At 51.8% G+C, this 21,623-nt stretch overlaps 1 protein-coding gene across 1 annotated transcript in view; it reads right to left on the reverse strand.

Moving 5' to 3' along the window:
- Positions 1-21,623, reverse strand: part of LOC140903550 (uncharacterized) — a 42,592-nt gene that overhangs the window by 15,938 nt on the left and 5,031 nt on the right. Inside the window, exons 2-10 of the mRNA XM_073324985.1 lie at positions 15,793-15,957; positions 14,686-14,734; positions 14,035-14,184; positions 13,450-13,522; positions 12,453-12,647; positions 11,667-11,748; positions 11,305-11,421; positions 7,237-9,813; positions 517-647 (exon numbers count right to left, since the gene is read on the reverse strand). Of these exons, the coding sequence (XP_073181086.1) occupies positions 517-647; positions 7,237-9,813; positions 11,305-11,421; positions 11,667-11,748; positions 12,453-12,647; positions 13,450-13,522; positions 14,035-14,184; positions 14,686-14,734; positions 15,793-15,957 (3,539 nt within the window). The remainder of the gene's footprint in view (positions 1-516; positions 648-7,236; positions 9,814-11,304; positions 11,422-11,666; positions 11,749-12,452; positions 12,648-13,449; positions 13,523-14,034; positions 14,185-14,685; positions 14,735-15,792; positions 15,958-21,623) is intronic.

Raw genomic sequence — 21,623 nt, forward strand, 5'->3', positions numbered from 1 at the left:
AGACGTCCCTCCCAGACTCTGTGCTGTCTGCAAACGTCCCTCTGAGACCACACCCCAGCACACGCTGTTGCCAGATGGGGGTGCATTAGTGGGAGGGACAGCTCAATGGTTTGAGCATTGGCTTGCTTAAACCCAGGGTTGTGAGCTCAATCCTTGAGGGGGCCCATTTAGGGATCTGGGGCAAAAATTGGGGATTGGTCCTGCTTGGAGCAGGGGGTTGGACAAGATGACTTCCTGAGGTCCCTTCCAACCCTGATATTCTATGAAAACAGAAGATCACTTGCTCAGTCAGTCAGTGGCAGAGTTGGGAGCAGAATCTCACCCTCCCCTCTCATGCTCTAAGTCCCGTGCTTCTCACCCTGCCCAGGTGATGTTCCCTTTTCTGCATCATGACTTGCCCTTCCCATCTCCTATTTAACAATATGGGAAGGGCAGGATGCTCTCAGCCCCCACCCTGAGAGCCCCCGCTGTAATCCTTCGGCTATATCCCCTCCCAGTCAGCCAAGTGCCCCTTACCGAGCTGAGCGCATCTTCTCGCCCTTTGTATCCACCTCACCGATGGTCTTTGAGGTTGTCACGCTGACCTCCTTCCCATCCACAACAAACTTCCTGGTTTTCCTCACTGTTCTTCTTAGGGAGACAGCCTCCTGAGACCACAGACAGGGGGTTATGCTCACAACAAGCCTAGAATCCTCTCATTCAAAGAGATAAACCCGACAAAACAGCTGATATGGAGGCAGCTTGAACCTCCACCACATAATTCCACTTGCTTATGTTTCTTTCAGCCCAGGGAGAATTAACACAGGCACATGCTCTGTTCTTACTCAGGGGAACTCCCAGCGAAGCCAAGTCACAGCCTGAGCAAGGACTGAGTAAAATAAAAACTCATAGACTTTAAGGCCAGAAGGGGCCATCGTGATCATCTAGTCTGACCTCCTGTACATCACAGGCCACAGAACCTCACCCACCCATTCCTGTAATAGACCCCTCCCCTCTGGCTGAGTTACTGAGGTCCTCAAATCACGCTTTACAGGCTTCAAGGTACAGAGAATCCACCATTTACACTAGTTTAAACCTGCAAGTGACCCGTGCTCCACGCTTCAGAGGAAGGCGAAAAAACTTCAGGGTCTTAGGAATTTTCCTTCAAGTCAGATTGGCATTCTGACCCCAAATATGGTAACCAGTTAGACCCTGAACATGTGGGCAAGACTCACCCAGCAGATACCTGGAAAAGGTCTAGTGTCCCATCTCCAGCCTTTGGAGATATTTTCTGCGAGCAGTTGCAGATCGGCTACATGCCATTGTAGGCAGTAATACCATCCCATCCCCTCCATACGCTTATCAAACTCAGTCTCGAAGCCAGTTAGGGTTTTTGCCTCCACTGCTCCCCTTGGGAGACTGTTCCAGAACTTCACTCCTCTGATGGTTAGAAACCTTCATCTAATTTCAAGCCTAAACTTGTTGATGGCCAGTTTATAGCCATTTGCTCTTGTGCCAACATTGGCCCTTAACTTAAATAACACCTCTCCTGCACTGGTATTTATCCCTCTGATGTATTTATAGAGAGCAATTATATCTCCCTTCAGCCTTCTTTTGGTTAGGCTAAACAAACCAAGCTCTTTGAGTCCCCTCTCATAAGGTAGATTTTCCATTCCTCAGATCATCCTAGTCGCCTTTCTCTGCACCCGTTCCAGTTTGAATTCATCTTTCTTAAACATGAGAGAGCAGAACTGCACCCAGATGAGGCTTCACCAAGGCCTTGTATAATGGTACTAACACTTCCCTGTCTCTACAGGAAATACCTCGCCTGATGCAACCTAGGACTGAATTAGTCTCTCATGACTACATCACATTGGCAACTCATAGTCATCCTGCGATCGACCAATAGACCCAGGTCTTTCTCCTCTGTCACTTCTAACTGATACGTCCCCAGTTTATAGCAAAAATTCTTGTTGTTAGTCCCTAAGTGCATGACCTTTCACTGTGCACTATTAAATTTCATCCCATTTCTATTACGTCAGTTTTCTAGGTCATCCAGATCTTCTTGTATGATATTCTGGTCCTCCTCTGGATTGGCAATACCTCCCAACTTTGTGTCATCTGCAAATTTTATTAGCACACTCCCACTTTTTGAGCTAAATTCATGAATGAAAATGTTAAATAAGATTGGTCCCAAGACCAATCCCTGAGGAACCTCCCTCAAGCCTGACAGTTCACCATTCAGTATGATCCACTGTAGTCTCCCCTTTAAGCAGTTCCTTACCCACCTTTCAACTCTTGTATTAATCCTCATCTTCTCCAATTTAACTAATAATTTCCCACGTGGAACTGTATCACATGCCACACTGAAATCCAGTCAGATTAGATCCACTGCCTTTCGTTTGGCTAAAATATCAGTTACCATCTCAAAGAAGGAGATCGGCACACTCTACCTTTTGTAAAACCATGTTGTATTTTATCCCAATTACCATTTACCAGTATGTCCTTACCTACTTTCTTTCTCTTTCAAATTTGTTCTAAGACCTTGCATACAACTGAGGTCAAACTAACAGGCTTATAGTTTCCTGGAATACTTTTCCCCCCTTTCTTAAAAATAGGCACTATATTGGCAATTCTCCAGTCATAGGGTATGACCTCCCGAGTTTACAGATTCATTAAAAATCCTTGCTATTGGGCTTGCAATTTCATGTGCTGGTTCCTTTAATATTCTTCGATGGAGATTATCTGGAACCCCCGATTTGATCCTGTTAAGATGTTTGAGTTTGACTTCCACCTTGCATGCGGTAATTTCTACTTCCATATCCTCATTTCCATTAGCTACCTGCCACTACCCCTAAAATCTTCATTATCCTAATTGAAAACTGAGGCAAAGTATTTGTGTAGGTGTTGGGCCCGGCCTAGATTATCTTTAATCTCCGCCCCATCCTCAGTGTTTAGAGGTCCCACTTCTTCTTTCCTTGTTTCTTTTTATTTATACAGCTATAGAATCTTTCACTATTGGTTTTAATTCCCTTTGCTAGGTCCAACTCTGCTTGGCTCTTGGCAGTTCTCACTTTATCCCTACACTTTCGAACCTCCGAGTGGTAGCTTTCCTTGCTGATCCATCCCTTCTTCCATTCCTTATAGGCTTTCTGCATTCTCTTAATCACCTGTTTGAGATGCTTGTTCAGCCAGCTTGGTCTGTATCCCTTCGCTATGAATTGTTTCCACTTGCTTGGGATGCAGGCTTCAGAGAGCTTCTGCAACTTTGATTTAAAGTAATTCCAAGTCTCCTTCATATTCAGATCCTTGAGTTTTTCAGTCCAGCCTGCTTCTCTAACTAATTCCCTTCGTGTTTTCAGATTTGCCCTTTGGAAATCAAGGCCCCTAGTTGCAGATCGATGTGTGTTTATCCTTCCATTTAGTTTAAACTGAATTAGCTCGTGATCACTCCAACCAAGGTTGTCCCCTACAACCAGCTCCTCTCTGGCCCCACGAAGTCGTGAGACCTCCTTGCCAACCTCCTCCTGGCTCTGGCCAAAGTCTCCATCTACAATACCAGGATGTAGGATGAGGGGGTGCTCTGCGACTGCGGGGCCTATTTCCGTTCCTCCCTAGTTTCACGCATCCGGGCAGAGTTCCACGGGGCAGCATCTGCTGGCTCCCTCAACAGCTTAGAGGAGCAGTGGGCGCTGTCCGGGGTTTTCTGCTTGGTGTCCCCATCCGGTATCCTCGTTTTGAACCTCTGACCTTCACTCTGATCCCTGTTTTTCATTAGTTGTCCCCCGCAATCAGTTGGTCCCTGTGTCCAGTGGTCCCACCCGTTAGGCTGGGGAAGGGACCTTTAGCAGTGGGTGGGCTTGCCAGGTTTTTCCAATATGAGCTCCTCTCTACTCAACCATATCAAATCTAAAATGGCCTCACCTCTTGTTCAGTGATTATTGGGTGAAGAATCTGTCAGCTGTCACATCCAGGAAAACCTAGACCCTCTGGTTATTAGTAGCACTTCTCCTCGAATCTATATCTGGGAAGTTAAAGTCTCCCATAACCACACAATTCCCAGTATTTCATGAAAAATAAAAGAGATTTCTATCCCTATCCAGATCGGATCCTGGGAGTCTGTTTCACACCCCAAGCATTATCCCAGTGGAGCCTCTGGTACCTTTCTTCCCCAAAGTGTTTTTACCTAAATAGATTCTGTTTTATCCATTTCATCACTTCTAATTTCTTTACAATCTACCTTGTCATTAATATACAATGCTACTGCAGCCCTCTATCTTTATTTCTGTCTTTCCTGAATAGCACATACCCTTCAAACCATGTGCTCCAGCCATGACAACTATCCCACCATGTTTCTATAGAAACAATAGAGGGATAATAATCCCTCTCACGTCTGGTTTCACCTTCCTCGACCAGTAGCTCTACTTCCTCCATTTTGTTACCCAGGCTCCTTGCACGGGTGTACAGTTATCTTCGTTGTTTCTTCTCAGCTTTGCCCAAATTCCTCACCGGATCATCGCCGATATTGCCCACCTGATTTAGTGCCATTGGAATCAGCGCTGTCTTTCCTCTTGATGTCCACTCTCTTGCCCTTTGGTATTCCTTTCTCCATTGCTGTATCCTCTGTTACTTGATTTTCCTCCCGCTCAATATTTGGATCAGGTGTTGAGATTACATGAGCATCTCCCAACCATCTCCCCCAAATTCCTAGTTTAAAGCTCTTTTAATCAGTTGTGTCAACCTCCATCCCAGAAGTCTATCTTCATCCCTACTCAGGTGGAGCCCGTTCCAGGAGAACAGTCCTCTGTCAGTGAATGCCTCCCAGCGGTTGAACATCCCAAAGCCCTCCAGATGCCTGAGCATCTGTTGATCATCATCATCTTGTCTCACCTTCACTCTCCTCTTCTGGGGCAGGTACAATCCCACTGAAGATCACCTAAGCCTCCATTTCCTTAAGTGTCTGTGTCATTTGTTCCCACATGAAGGACAGTCAGTGGATTCTTTCCTGTTCACATTAGGATCCTCTTTGGCCACAGGTCCACATCCCGTATCTTAGCTCCGGGCAGACAGCACAACCTTCTGTTCTCTGGATCAACTCTGGTGACATGCCTGTCTGTTCTTCTTGGTAGGGAGTCCCCAATCTAATAGACCTTCCTCTTCCTGGTGTTGGTGCCATTCTCCAGCTTTCTGTTCTTTCAGCCTGCCTTTTGTCCTTTGCTCTCACTTGCAATCTTCTGCGAATCATCATCTGTGCTCCTGGGGCTCCGAAATCCAGCTATCTTCATTGACTTTTCCCCTCTTCTTGTAAGTGACTAGCTGCTCTTCTCTTCTTCCTGGCCCTCTCGCCTTCTCTGCCATGCCCCTTCACTTTCCAACTCCACAAACCTTTTCCTCAGCTCTATTTCTCCTTCACTCACCAGTTGTTTCCTTGGCTTGTTCTCATAATCACATGCTTCCACTGGCCCCTTTTACCCTCACAGTTCTCCAGTCCAGCTTGCATCTCCAAGTCTTAGAGTTTTCCCTTCAGCCTCCTCTTGCCTTCCCTTCTTCATCCATGCAAATCCCCTTTGAAATTCAACCACAGTTTCTACCTGCATCTCCAGACCTTGGACCCTCTCTTCCATCACATCTGTCAGCAGCACCCCACACAAACAAAGCTCTTTTCAGGTACCTGCTCCAGGATAATGTACATCCCGCAACTTCCCTATCCAGTCATCTTCATTGTCTCTTCCATTTCTTGGGTCACTACTACTGCTTCCTGCCTCTGTAGCTGTGATATCCTGACAGAGCAAGAGCAGGAGCGGAGGCTGTCAGGGTTTGGCCCTCTGGAAGGTTTGCCCAGCTCTGGGTCACTCTGAATAGGACCAAGCATGAAAGCAAGGAGCTGGGTTCACGCAACGAATTGTAGCGGGGCGATCAGTTAAAGCGTCTGGTTGGCAAACAGAGCAATCGGCATGTGTGTGGCCGTTGCTGACAATTTTCGGAAGAGCCTAGAAAATGGGCATCAGGGCAGGACCTCTGTGCAGAAAGGGCGGAATTGACATCTCCTGGCACAGGGAATGGGAACTGACATACACTTTGCTGGCACAGGGAAAGGGAACCCGGACCAAACCTTAGTGAGGCTATCCTGCTCTGAGCGGGTCTTGTTCCTCACAGCCGGCACTGGGTGAGGAAGAGCTGTCGATTAGCAGCTATCGTGACAAACCACCAGTGCAGAGCCTGGCACCAGAGACCCCAACATGCCAGTTCCCTGGATAACGTACACCGGACCCTCGCTAGAACACGCGTCTATATGGCGCGAATTCGCATATAACGTGGTCGCGGCCATGAATCCCAAATTTAATGACTTTAATTGGAATTCATTTTAACGGGGTCCCCGCGTTAACGCGGTACCGCACATGGATCCCAAATCCCGCGTTCTAGCGAGGGTCTGGTGTATTTGCATAATTGTCATTTTCTTATGGATCAAATCCGGAGGGTCACATGCCAACTCTCACTGAGGTCACTGGGCTAATTCCCCAAGTCCATGCTCAGCCCTTGCTCAGGCAAAGCGCCCAGTGAAGCCAGCCACAGATACTGGAACAGATCCTCTGCTGGTGTAAATTGTCCTGGGCCCTTTGTCGCACTACAAACGTTGAGGATCTGTCCCGCTGAGCACAGACAGAGAAAAAGGGCATTAGGATTCGGTGCTAACAGTTTAATCTGTTTCTGCTTGAAACAGTCTGTGGTTTCTCTGGTTTGTTACATCCTCCAGACAAAGCAGCAGTTAACCATGGATGTGCTGTGAGACAAACCAGACAGCACTGTGCTCCTGGACCATTCTGCACTGCCTGCCTGCCGCAGACCATCCACAAAGCATGGATTTTATACAGCCTCGGGGCTCAAAATGCTCAAAATGGTGCTCCTCAGAGTTGCCAGGGGGAGACCCCGGGGAAGATGAAGTCCTGTTTGTAGGCCTGGCAGAAAAAGTATCTTCCCCTTTCCCCATGGCTGTGCCTCAGGCCTGATCTAAAGGGACCTCCCTCAGGATTCAGTCAGCTCAGTCCTTCTCCATTCCAGGGAGCCAGTCTGTGTGGGGCCAGGGGAGTAGGAGGGGTTTTTGGGTATGGCCACAGGACTAAGAACCTCAAGTCAGCCCACAATAGCCTCCCAGCTAGGCCCAGAGACAGCCCTAGAGACAAAAGGCCCCATGCCCCAGACCCTGGCATCCCGCCCCCCATTCAAAGCATTCTAGTCTCACGTGTCATGCCAGCCTACCTGTGTGACGTCTTGCGTGCAGCACGGGGTCTGCAGCCTTGCAGAAGGACGGTGGCGGTGCATGTCAGACTCTGTATTGCCCGGTGACGTCAGCATCTCTTCTTCTTGGTCGTGCATTAAACCATCGTTTAAGGTTGAATCTCCCTCACCACTGGGATCTTTTCCATCTCTCATTGCTCCTCCATTAGCTGTCTGTTTCAGGGAGGCGGGGCAGCCCAGGGATGCCTCAGCAAAGCTCACGATTTTCCTTACCTTTGGGTGCCCAATAGATGCCCCCTGGGCTTCCAGCCCTGCTCCGTTCCCCAGGGGGGCACTTCTCTCTTCTCTTCCAGCTCCATCCCCCGAGGCCCCTTCTGGATCCGGAGCAGCCTCTGCCAGACTTTCTCCGGGTGGATGTCTCTCTTCCTTTGCTGTTTCTCTACCATTTCCATCTCCCCTAGCTTTACGGTCTTTGTCCTCAACAGCATTTAACGGGCCACCCCTAGGACTGTCTGCACTGTCTTCCACTTTCTCCCCTGTGTGTGCTTTATCTGGCACGAGGCCCTCCTTCGGGGAGGTATCCGCCACTGAGTTTTGATCCTCTAAATTTAAATGACCCAATGTTATATTTTCTCTAGTGCCTTCCTGGGCTTCCTTTCTTGCTGGCACCAGTATCTCCTGGCTGGATGTGTCCAGGACTGCATGTTGGTCTCCCTTTAAATGCTCCTCTACAACCTTGTTTACAGTATCTCCTTCTGCCTCCTCATGTGCTGGCCCCATGATCTCCATGGGGGAGGTGTCCACCCCCCAATGTTGATCTTCATTTAAATGGCCCCTTATATTGTTGTCTATAGTTTCTTCCTCATTCTTCCCTGTTTCCGCTTTGGCTGGAACCACTGTTTCCTGAGCAGAACGAGCGGCTGCTGTATTTTTCTCTCCATTCTCAGTCACTGGAATCTCTCCCATACAACACGGCTCTTCTAGGGTTGCTGATCCCACCTCCGTGTGTTCATCTGCGTTCTCCATGTCTCCATCTGCTTCATTCTTTACTGAGACGGTTTCTGCCTGTTGCCAATTCTCACCACTCTGCTCTAATTTCTTGAGGAGTCTTTCATGCTCAGTTTCCCAGTGTGTCTGCTCTGCTACCTCTCCAGACGTCTCTGGGCTTCCACCTTCTTGTGCTTCTGCTGCATTTGAGAAATTTTCAGTCTGTAATCTAACCCCTCTCGCTTCCTTATCTATACACACTCCAGCACCTTTGGGCTGGAGCTGTCTCCAGGATTCTTTGATGCTCAGAACTTTAGTACCAGTCTGACAAAGGTCTAGAGCTGCTATTAGTTGTGTGCCCTCGCTCACGCCCAGGTTTGCAAGAGGGCTGCTCACAGACGCACAATCCAGGTAATGTTTCTTGGCTAGACTTCGTATTTCCTCTGTCCTTTCAACCGGAATCCTCCATTTCCTGGAACTGGGGGGAGGATTCTCATCCACGGTCTGTCCTTCTCCCATCGCAGCTGAGCCTTCAGACAAGTCCCACTTAGTTGCTCCTGTGTGTTCCTGCAGAGCCAATAAATTACTGGAAGAATCGCTATTTGACAGGTTTTCCATGTTACTCACTGAGAGCAAAGTGGGGCATGTCTGGGTCCTGTCCTCCAGGCCTACAGCTGCCTGTTGACTTTCTGCTTCTGTGGAGGGAACTCTGTCTGTTATGTTTGAGTCGGGGAGTTTAAAACCTGCCTGAGTTTCTTCCAGTACAGAGTTGGCCTGATCGTCAGCAGTTTCTGCTTCTTCTGCTTCCACCTCTTGCCCTTCAGTTGGATCTTTAGATGGTGCTAAATGATTTAGCCCAGTACAAAGTTCTCTTGCTTGGGCTTGGCTCTCTAGAGGGCTGGTCTCCTTTTCATGGTCCCCTTTAAAGTCCTTCTCTGCTTCTGGTTTGCATGCTGCTGCTCGGAAGGGATCTGGCGCTGTCTCCTCCAGAGTGTCTGGCAGTCCCACACATGGCTGAGGCTCAGGACATGAAGGCAGCTGCTCCTTGCCCTGAGCTTTCCCGCTGGCTGTATGCACCACTGGCTCTCCATTGATCCCACCTGGTTCGCTGGCATTTTCTTGTGACTTCAACCCACCAAAGAACGACCTGCGTCTCATCAGCTTCAGGACGTCAGAGGGCTTTCGGGAGGGGAGCCTCATGGAGCCGCGCAGCTCCCGGGAAGCTGCAAACATGGGCGCGGACTTTCGCCTCATTTGTTTCAGGAAATCAGAAGCTTTTTTTGTCCTCATCTGGGGACCATAGGGGACTGAGTCCCCCTGGACACTGGTGTTGACCCCAGGTCCTTGGAACTCAGGCTGGCCAGCAGGGAGAGGGCTCCCCGTCTGATTCTTAGGAGACCCCGTTTGCTCTTCCTGTTTGCTCTCCTCTGCTGGTGGAGCGGAGTGGCTGGCTCGCTGAGCCATCATGTCCATCTCCCTGCCAGCTCCTGCCGTGGGGAGGGATTGCACTTCCCTCCCATCCAGGTTCTGACTGTGCTGGGACGGCGTTTCCTGCTCGTGGTGGCTGCTGCTGGAGGCCTTGTAGAAGGAGCCTTTGTGGTCATGGTGTGGCTGTTGGATCAAGAGGAAGAGAAAGGTTAGAGATAGCTGCAGCTTCTTGTCAAACACCCAAATCTAAACCGCGACCTCATGAAACCCCCCTATCTAACCCGGAGGAGCCATGGGGGCAGATGCTCAGCTGGTGCCAATGAAATCAATGGAGCTGTTCCAGCTTGCAACACCTAAGGACCTGGCTCAGAGCGTCACCTGATCCCAAATGGCCGGGCAGGGAGGCAGGAGACGCCTGAGGACCGTCCATACAGCACGGCCCATGGAAGGTTCCCTCCTGCTGAAGCAGGTGACAGCCAAGCACAGGGAGCGCTGAGGCCCAACCCCCCCGCGCCCTTGCACCCCCCACCCCCCAAAACCACACCCCGGCTCGCTCTACTCTGCCCCCTCTCCCCGTTGCTTGCTGGTGAAAAGTGGGAGGGCCAGGGCCCCCCCTTTTCCAGTGCCACTGAGTATGAATCACCATAGCAAGTGGGTGAGAAACCCCTGGATGGCTGGGGAAGCAGAGGGGAAGGCTGGCTTAGGCCGTGGTCCATTCCCTCGTGCAGACACCCAGCTCTGTTGCCCCTCCCCAGAGAGTGACAGTCACTGCACAAGGCACATGAAGGGTGGATAGGGAAACAGACGCCAGGTAGCAGGGAAGGGATCTGCCCAAGGTCACCTAGCAGGTCCTGGGCAGAGCTAAGCTTAGAGCCCCAGAGGCCTGATTCCCAGGCTAATGCCCCAGCCGCTACCCCCCACTGCTCTCCCAGTACAGCCTGGCTGGCGCCAGCTCACTCAGGGATCTCCCTGCCCAGCAACGTACCCACCCGCTATCACCCCCATCCTCTTCCTCGCTCCTCCTCCTGCAGCAGGTCTGGTCCCACCCACGTCCCTCCCGCAGCATGCCCGGCCCTGCCCTCTCCCCCCCCAGCATGCCCAGCCCTGCCCACTATCGCCCCCCCCCACAGCACATCTGGTCCTGCCCACGTCCCTCCCCCAGCATGCCCAACCCTGCCCACTCCCCCCCCAGCATGCCCAGCCCTGCCCACTATCGCCCCCCCCACAGCACATCTGGTCCTGCCCACTCCCCCCCAGCATGCCCAGCCCTGCCCACTCCCCCCCAGCATGCCCAGCCCTGCCCACTATCGCCCCCCCCCACAGCACATCTGGTCCTGCCCACGTCCCCCCCCCAGCATGCCCACTATTGCTCCCCCGCAGCCTTGCCCATTTCCCCCCCCAGCATGCCCAGCCCCGCCTGCTGTCACCCCCCTGCAGTACACCCGGTCCCACCCACTCTCCCCCCCCACGCAGCATGCCCGGCCCCAGCCTGGCCCCGCCCCCGCTATCGCCCCCATTCCCATATGACGCCAGGCCCAGCCGGGCTTGTTTGAGGGGCAGGCGGCCTCGTGCCCCAGGCCACATGATCGCTGATGTTCCCCTTCCTGCGCGGCCCCCCTGGGGGGAGCCAGCCTGGCCTCTAGGAAATGACAATGAGCTTCGGTTGCTGCTTACTGATGAGACATGTCCTTCCTCCTCCTCCTCTTCCACCTCTTCCATCACCTCTGCCCTGGCCTCCGCGATCAGCTCCCGCAGGGGCCGCTTCTCCGACACCTCTGCCACGAAGGGGTGCTGAGGGGAAGCAAGGGACCCGTCAGGTGCAGCTCTCCACAGAGACAGTCTCTGTGTGCCGGGCTGGGGGGCCAAGGCACCTCTTGGTGGGAGCACCGCACGTGCCGGTGGGAACCTTGAGTTTCACTGCTGAGGGAAGCAAGGGGTTCTGGGGCACAAGGTAGCAAGGGAAAGTCCCCTCGCCTGCCCCCCAGTCCCTGTCCCTGCCCTGTGAGGGAGGACGCGGCCAAGGGGGCATGTCTCACCTGCAGGAGCTGGCTGGCTGACCACCGGACCTCAGGATTCCTCTCCAGCGATTTTCTCAGAAAGTCTTTAAACTCCTCAGACCTGCAGGACACAGCAATGGATTGAAGAGGCGAAAACTCCTCCGTGCTGCTCAGCCCCTGAGCTCTGCTTTCTAGCTCTGTGCTCCCCGGGGCAGCCTGGCCCAGGACCCCCCTTTAAGCCTAGGCAGGTGATGGGAAGAAGGCCCAGACTGTGGCTAAGAGGTGGCCCGGAAGCTGGAACTCCTAGGGTCTAGCCCCAGCTCTGCCACTGATTCACTGCGGGACCTTGGCCACATCCCTTGCAATTGTTTTGGCTCCGTGCCCCACCTATACCATGGGATGATGGTAACCCCCACATTGCCGGCTTGCGCTGTGGAGCAGCGGCAATGCTGTAACAAGCCCCAGGCTGTGGTTTGCAATACCTCTGTTCCCTGGAGCTATGGGTTCAAAGCTCCAGACGGGGGGCTCAGCCCTTTGTCCTTCCCAGGCGGACAGCCGGATCCTCTTGTAAACGGAGCCCTGTCTGCCGTGCATGGACAGCAAAAGCCTCCAGGTGGTTTTAGTAAGAGTCAGGGTTCACTCCCGTATTGGTGGCCAACCTTTCCCTTCCTCCCACTTGCATGCTGGTGCCCACCCCCAGAGGTGCTGCATGCCTGTGCAGTTTGGGAATTGCTGGAGGTGGGCACCCTTGCAAATCACTGCCATGACCATGTCGGTGGGTTCTCAGCACTACGTGTGTTGGGGTTCCCTGGTCAATGGACTCACCATCGCTTGGGACAGCGCAAGGTGGGTGGCTGGGACTTGGAGATTTTCAGCAGCACCCTCATGGGGTTCAGCTCGTGGAAGGGGGGCTCCATCTCGGCCATCTCGATCAGGGTGATCCCCAGGGACCAGATGTCAGCCTTGTAGTTATAGGGGTTCTCCTTCGAGGTCTCACACTGCACCACTTCTGGAGCCATCCTGCGCCCAGAGAGAGAGATGAGCTCACAATGACCTACCGATGGGCTTCCCCATCAGCATCTCCCTGAGCATTTGCTGTCACCAGCCCCATTAGAGCAGCAAATAATGAGACTGTCAGACTGTCTTGGAAGTGGCACAAAAATGAGGATGTCTTCTGCATGGAGTCCCACCCAGCCCTGCTCAGCTGGGGGACAGTACCTGTGCCATGAGTGGGTGCCAGGGGTCTCCTAAAGTGAGGAGAGTGCAGACAGGGGCATCTGCCATCCCAGTCTCTTCGGGCAGCTGGATTTCATCACATCCTGCACCTGCCAGAGCTGGTCAAAAGGCCAAGACTTTATTATGGGAAAAAAATCGTTTTCTGTTTTGTCAAAATTGCCCATGAAACTTTTCACATTTCCAAGGAAAAGCCAGACTCAGAAACAGAAAACATTTTTTTTAAAAACCATTTTCAGTTTTAAAAAAAGAGCGGTTTTCAAAATTAACCAGCAAGTTTTTACCGAAAGCCAACAGTTTTTACCAAAATGTTTTCAGCTGCTGATTTTTCATCCAAAACCCTTTTTTCTGCTACATTTTCCTTTTCAACAAAAAGCCACTTTCTGCTGAAATGATGTCAATGGAAAAGATTGGTTCCAGTATCCCCTCTTTCAACGCCCTGGAGCTCAGCCTACCACTGGAGGGACAGTACAGAGCATTTCTGATCTGCCACCGTGTCCACAGGCGACAAAGGCCAGTAGCAAACAACTTTGTTCCCAAGTCCATTACCCACAATGCCCTGCTGTTCCCAGGCAGTGCCGGCGCATACCAATATGGTGTCCCAAGGAAGGATGTCCGTCGCTGCAGGGTTTGGGAGTTTTTGGCAGAGACTCCAAAGTCAGCTACGTCATAAAGAGAAGAGAAGACAATCAATGACTATGAGTGGGAGGTTTTACTGTCTCCAGAGCCGAACTCTCTGTGGGCATAACTCCATGACCCAGGAGCATGGCACGACTCTGCTGACTTCAGTCACTTCACGGCTGCCGGTGGAGTTACGTCAGCCAAGCATGCGGCCCAGCAAGGGTGTGACCCCCCCACGCTCGCACACACCCCTGCTACAGCCGCTCTGGGAATACGGTGCACCTGGCCGGCGGCGTCCTATATCACCTGCTGATAATTCACTGGAATGCATCATACAGTAGAACCCGAAGGCTCTTAACTTCTTCTAGTTTCAGAGTAGCAGCCGTGTTAGTCTGCATCCGCAAAAAGAAAAGGAGGCCTTGTGGCACCTTAGAGACTAACCAATTTAATTCTCTGCCTCCGGGAGCAGGATCCTGGGTTGCTACTGGACTGCTACCGAACCCATGGCACACCCCGTGCTCAGCCCGCCCGCGTCTTCTCCCCAGAGCCTCACCCAGCTTGACATCTCCTTCCAAGGTCAGCAAGACATTCCCAGCCTTCAGATCCCGATGGATGATCTTGCAGCTGTGGAGATATTGCAGGGCCAGCAGGATCTGCTTACAGGCCACTTGGATCTGCTCCTCCGTCAGACCCTTCTCCAGCTCTGAAATCAGACACCCCTGGGGAGTTAGTGTGGTAGCTAAAGCCCACAGCACCCTGGGCATGGGGCACGACAGGAGACAGGTTCAGGTCAGGGGTTACAGCTGGCCCAATTAGTACGGGCACGAAGGCAGCACCTTGCCAGGGATGGGGACTTCAGCTGGGCTCAGGGCCCCGTTCTACGGGCATTGCACAGCCATAGAGCCGAAGCTGGGCCCTGTCCCGAAGAGCCTGTGCTCTCAATAGCCAGCCAGACATGGCCGGGGGGGGGGGGGGGGGGGGGAGGGAAAGGGGGGAAGAGGGACTGAGACAAGATAAGAAGGTAAAGAAAAAGAATCCATCTACGCAGTATTTCTTTTTAACGAGGGCTCAGACAACCCGATGTTAATTTGTACGTTTGTCCTGCATAGTTCTGACTGGTTGCCGTTGAACTCGCTTGCATACGAATAATTTTACCAGGTGTCCCATATTCAGCACAGGGAAATATGGTCGCCCCCCTACTTACCCAGGATCGCTGCATCCACTGCTCCTCCTGGGCAAAACTCAATCAGGATCTGAGGAGAGAGCAGAGAGCCACATTCATGGCCCAGCTTCCAGTCTCAGCATGCCAGGGGTGGGGCTGGGCAGCGTCAGCAGGGGGCTCTGGCTTGTATACTCCACCGAGGGGGAGTCCCTGGTCTTCCCACCCAGAGAGCTTCACCCACCTGCTCGTCCCTCCTTCATCACCGTCACAGCCTCATTCTCAAACCCTGCCTCAACCATTCCCCGTCGCTGCTCGGCTCTGACTGCACTGCTGTGACAGTGACGTTGGGGCAAAGGTCAAGCTTCCCTCAACTTCCCTCCTACATCTCCAAAAGACTGATTCCCCCCCGCCCACACACACACTCACCTGTTCCTGCACCCACCCTTCTTAGAGGCTGGCTGGTAGAAATATTCACTGCGGCCTCTGAACTGCTACTCAGCTGGGGGCAAAACCACCATTTTCCCCATAAGCAATTTTGAACGAAAAGTCTTTCTCTGAAACATTTCGGCTGGACAATGTTGGGTTCCTGCGAGAAGTTTCCAGCCCAATCAGAACGATTGCAAACGCAGGGGCTAGCAGGAGACTGGGTGCAGCCGGCGTGTGCGTGGGAGGAGTTATGGGTGTGACCCTGAGAGGAAGCAGAGCGATGGAGCTTCTTGGGCACAGAGACTGTGGGAGGGGCAGGCTGGGGGATTCCTGAGCAATGGAGCTGCATGCTGCTGTTCGTTCCCACTGTATTCAGGGAACCAGGCTCCGGGCGTGTGTTAGGTAAATAACCAAGATCACACCGAAAATATCCCTGATTCGTGGCATCGGTTTCTCATGCTAATGGGACCCATCCTGCAGGGCTCGGAATGGTGGCACCCGGCTCAAGCCCAAGGGGCAGTCACCTGATTATTTTTTAAACTGACCAATTTTAAAAAAAATCTATTTTGTGTTAAGGCTCCGGTTAAATCACATGCCCTGGGGTTACCTTTGTGGGGTCTGCCTCCCCCTCTAGCTTTCGTCCTAAGGCTCACCAGGGAACGCCTGGCTCTGAGATCACCCACACTGGGAGGTTAGGCCAGCCCACCTGCCCCCACAGCTCACCCACAGCCTGCTGTCCCAGTACAGTGCGTCCAGCAGCTTGACAATGTTTGGGTGATCGCACCAGGCAAGGATGTCTATCTCCACCACGTAATCTTCCAGCTCCTCCTCACTCTGCGTGTCAATCACCTTCGCAGCAGCCAGAACCCCTGTCACCTTGTTTTGTGCCTGTTGAGACAGATTGAACATGTACAAAGCAATGCAGGGAGGAATCAACCCAAAGCCCTGCCCAGCCACCTTGGGAACAGCCAGAAGCTGAGGGTCAGCACTGGAAAGTCTCCCCAGCACCCTCAGTTCACATTACTTAGCACTTTTCATATGAGGATCTCAAAGCACTTTCCAAATGTTATACTCGCAGTGTCACTGAAATGCAGCCACTTCTGGAGTGGAGGCTGGCAGCCAAGTAGTGTACAGCACAACCATAGGGAGTGGGGAAATCTAGCAAACAGGCCACAGGGCAAACCCAAACTCTCACACAGAGCAACTGGATTGCGAAGGCAACTCTCTCAAAGGCGCACACACGGTGTGCAAAGTATCTGTCAAGCTGTAAAAGCTACAGGGTCAATTTCTTCCCCTCTGAGCTGTGAACCCTCGATTCCCAGCTCCTGTAAGCGAATCTGGCTCCCTCCTCCAGGGAGCTGAGTGACAGCTAAGGCTCTGTAAGCAGCCACACAACTCATCACTGGAGGAGGAGGCGATTGTTGAAGGTTCAAAGAGGCAACCCAGCAGGCTCCATATATATGGTGTCTCCAGATGAAATCTGCTCAGTTTACAAGTAAAAAGCCATTTTCCCTAACAGCTGCCCCTGCAAATGCAGTCCAGGATCTGAGAGTCAAGCTGGGCTCTTCCTTCTTGCGCATCCTCACCCATAAGAAAGCTCCTGCAGGTCACATCCTACGCTCAGCCCCATCGGTGCCACCCTCTCATGCCACTGCAGCTTAGCGAACAACTCTCTTGCTGCGGCTCAGTGCTGGGATAGATAGCTTCCCAGGGGGGGCCAGGACAGCATGAGGACATGCTCATGTCTAGGGACGTTCAGGAATTGCTTGATCACACATCCCAAGGAGCTGGTGACCCGCTCTCCCATCCTGAAATATGAAGAGGCAGCCATGCAACGTAAGGCCAGCGAGACAGGTTTGGGGCATCCCTCCTACCAAAGGGACTGCTCGTAGTTTTTGGATACAGGTCACTGTCACCAGTGGAACAAAGACACATCCACACTGAAAACACATGTCTTGCAATAACGTTCCCAAGTGCGTTCAGGGATGGAAAACCGTTTGAGTAGCCTGTGACCCTCCCGCACCAGAGAGCACTGAGACGGACGCGGCTGACTGTTTATCCAGAACAGCCCTGCAACAGGAAACTACCGCCGCTGAACAAACATTTGAGACAGAGAGACACAGTTATCCGCCAGTATCAAGGCAGGAGCTGGAAAGAATCTGAGAACAAACTATACAAGATAAAGATTTACCAGGGCTCGTGTCCGTCATTCCGTCAGGGCGGCCAGACGCCAGGCGAGAAGCTGCACCTGGCTCTTAAGAATATTCAAACTACTGAGCCGATAGGAGCGTACAAGACAGCATCATATGTAAAGGGAGTGGAATCATAACACTGAGAACATAAGCTCTCTGAAGAATACATCAGAGCCATTCTACAATCAAAGCCTGTCTTGGGAAAGCCAGAGATGCTGTATCCTGGCCAAATATGACCAAGGACATCAGAGACCTGGTGAGCAGTTGGGACAGGTAGAGAAATGCAGGTCAAGCAACAAAATTACGCAATGAAAATGCACAACTTCCCCGCAGAGCTTGGAGCAAAGTAGGGATGGATCTTTTCGCGGCAAACCACATGGACTACCTCGTTATTATAGACTGCTGTTCAGACTCCGGAGAATGAGATGAACTGTGAGAAACTATCACAGGGACCATCCTAGACACAGCAATGAAGCATTTCAGGGAGCATGGGACCCCGAACTGTGTCTTTTCAGACCATGGACCCCAGTTTAATTGCAGTGAGTTTGTGCAATTTTCCCAGCAATGGGAATTCAGTCCCATCACGTGGCACATGGCAAAGCTGAATTGACAGTGAAATTTGCTAAAACTCTTTTAAAGAGAGCGGCACCAAACAAAGGAAGGAGATGGCAAGCTATTCCTTGGTGGAAGAACACTCCCAGAGAAGGGCTCAGTAGCAACCTGGTGCTAGGCTTGACGTCAAGAGGCACATGTACCTTGGTGCCCATAGCCCCACCATTACTATAGCTGGCAGGGTTAGAAGGAGAAATAGACAAAAAGAGAGAGACAGGCAAAGGCCAAAGCTAACTATGACCATGACTCCCAGTACTACAAGTGGGAGATCCTGTCGGGCTCAGACTATTTCCTCATGACAGACATGCCCTTGGAAGCAAGCTCCATGAGTTGAACAGGTGAATTCTCGTTCATATAATTCAGCACATATTGCACGGAAACCGCAGATCTGTACTCTCCCACTGAACACAAGACATAAACAGATGTGAAGGATGGTGCAACACACTCTCCTTGATCGGCAGGGCAGGGAAGGAACCCAAGCCAATGACCTGACTGTTGAGATCAAAATAGACCCTCAAAAGACTACGCCCAACGAGAATCAAGTGCAAGGCTTCTCCTGTCATCACAAGAAGGATTTGCACTTGCTCCAACATCACAGAATCTGGCAAGAACAGGGCTGATATTGCAGAAATACACATTCCTAAGAAGTGCTAGGCACAGAGCACTCATGCAAACACATCCTGATATCAAGTGGTACCAAAACATCCCGATATCAAGGATGGTACAAAAACATTCCCCAAAGATAACAGGAACACACTGACCCCTGCTAAAGATAAGGTCAGGATAACAGTACGTAATAAAGATGTTTTGATCAAACCAACATGTGCAAGGTGATGGGTAACAACTAACCACGTCAGGGGGCAGTACTAACTTGTTTGTACTGAGGTATAAAGATGTATCTCAGAGGGAGTATCTTTGTCTAGCCTAGCGAAGAACGGAAAGTCCCACCATTCACTGAGCTAGTCCATTGTTATGGGCATACATGTATTAGTGGTCTGGTAGAGTCTGTGGGATACTAGTACTGTGCTTTGTCAACAATAAACCTGGCTGCGTGCCTTTGTCCCTTAACAGATCTTGTGGTCATTGGGTGGTTCCAATGAGGTCTGCTGTGGCAGTACACAGACGGAACACACATGCAGCCAAACATCTAAACACACTGGTGACCCTGACCACTGAGCTGGTAAGTAAGTGAGCTTTTTGCATTTTAGATTAGGAAGGGATTTGAACTCACAATGAGCAAGCAACACACAAACTTAGCAAGCAGAACAGTCATTGAGCCATTCAGGGCCCGTAAGGCAGAGCTTGCATTCCCTTAATGTCTCTCTCTGCACATGGGCCACGTCTCCAATTGGCACATGAGCCAGAACGGCTTGGTGCGCACCCCTGTGGAGACCCAAACGTTTTTGGAATAACACTGGAACTTGTTTTCCCCCTGAGAGCCAGTGAGTGGCGTGCTCTCCATTGGGGTAGCCCTCAAGCATCTGGGACCCTGGTATGACCATCTCAGGCTCAGCCCGAGTTTGATCTCTAGCCGTGCACAAAGTTGCCAAAACATGTCAACTTTAAGAACAGCTGTTGGGGGATGGGGGGGCTGTATCTCAGAAATCACTTGGGCAAGTGGCCCCAAATTAGGATCACTGACCAAAACTATTTCACATTTGGGGACAATGTATACCTTCAAATCAGCGGCACTGCTATGGGTACCTGCATGGCCCCACAGTATGCCAACATTTTTATGGCTGACTTAGAGCAACGCTTCCTCAGCTCTCGTCCCCTAACGCCCCTACTCTACTTGCGCTATATTGATGACATCTTCATCATCTGGACCCATGGAAAAGAAGCCCTTGAGGAATTCCACCATGATTTCAACAATTTCCATCCCACCATCAACCTCAGCCTGGACCAGTCCACACAAGAGATCCACTTCCTGGACGCTACAGTGCTAATAAGCGATGGTCACATAAACACCACCCTATACCGGAAACCTACTGACCGCTATTCCTACCTCCATGCCTCCAGCTTTCACCCAGAACACACCATACGATCCATTGTCTACAGCCAAGCTCTACGATACAACCGTATTTGCTCCAACCCCTCAGACAGAGACAAACACCTACAAGATCTCTATCAAGCATTCTTACAACTACAATACCCACCTGCTGAAGTGAAGAAACAGATTGATAGAGCCAGAAGAGTTCCCAGAAGTCACCTACTACAGGACAGGACCAACAAAGGAAGTAACAGAACGCCACTAGCCGTCACCTTCAGCCCCCAACTAAAACCTCTCCAGCGCATCATCAAGGATCTACAACCTATCCTGAAGGACGACCCATCACTCTCACAGATCTTGGGAGACAGGCCAGTCCTTGCCTACAGACAACCCCCTAACCTGAAGCAAATACTCACCAGCAACCACACACCACACAACAGAACCACTAACCCAGGAACCAAACCCTGCAACAAAGCCCGTTGCCAACTGTATTCACATATCTATTCACGGGACATCATCATAGGGGCTAATCACATCAGCCACACTAATAGAGGCTCGTTCACCTGCACATCTACCAATGTGATATATGCCATCATGTGCCAGCAGTGCCCCTCTGCCACATACATTGGTCAAACCGGACAGTCTCTACGTAAAAGAATAAATGGACACAAATCAGATGTCAAGAATTATAACATTCAAAAACCAGTCGGAGAACACTTCAACCTCTCTGGTCACTCGATTTCTGACCTAAAAGTGGCAATTCTTCAACAAAAAGACTTCAAAAACAGACTCCAACGAGAGACTGCTGAATTGGAATTAATTTGCAAACTGGATACAATTAACTTAGGCTTGAATAGAGACTGGGAGTGGATGTGTCATTACACAAAGTAAAACTGTTTCTCCTTGTTTATTTCCCCCCCCCCCACCCCCCTGGAGAACTTTCCTTTCCGGACGTGCTTGAGGGGAGAGGCCCGGAGGTGTAGAGGAAGGAATCAAGCCTGGATTTTGCCCGGCCTTGGCTCTCTCTCCCTTTATCCTTGATCACTGAACGTTCAAGAAGCAGTGGACGCTGGCTCCCTCTCCCCGAGTGGGGCTGGCCCGGCAGGGCTAGGCGGAGTGAAAGGCAGCAAAGAATTGTTTTAGGCCCTAGAGTCAGCAGCTGTGACTGACCCACGCAGAGGGTGGAGAGCTGCTGAGCAAGACGTCAGACTCACTCTCGAATGCTTCTGGGTACCTAGGTCCCTGCCAGGCTGCTGCAGTTCACTGGTTTGCTGGCTGGCGTTCTCCTGGCCGGAGCTCACGGCTCTGCGAGATCAGTGCTCCAGGAAGGCTGGGCGCAGCGGGCAGGGGCGCCAGAGTTAAACCTCACAGCCAGGCTCTGCAGGACAGCGGGGAGCTTGGGACTGCCTGTGGAGGCCCCGGTTTTGGGGCAGCCCTGTTCCTTCCCCGCCCCGGGGCTTGGCTCTCTCAGCAGAGGAGCTGAGACACGCGCACTCTGGTGCATGCTTGCGGCCCAGCGGAAGTCGTTGTGGTTTCTTAATTACCAGCGATTCTTGCTCTGCTAGACGCCCGGCTAGCTGCTGGCAGGCAGCGGTGCTATGGTAATGGTTCTCGCCATACACCGGGGCTGACGAAAGCCTCCACGCTAGGTAGCAATTCCAGAGAGTCCCTGCTCCCACCGGCCCACCACTGCTGCCTCCCAAGCAGCTGCCTGCAGGGAAGTGGCCGCACAGCGCCTGGTTTGCACCGTGGGACGTGGC

The sequence above is a fragment of the Lepidochelys kempii genome, chromosome 26 (assembly GCF_965140265.1).
Source record: "Lepidochelys kempii isolate rLepKem1 chromosome 26, rLepKem1.hap2, whole genome shotgun sequence".
NCBI classification, from domain to species: Eukaryota; Metazoa; Chordata; order Testudines; family Cheloniidae; genus Lepidochelys; species Lepidochelys kempii.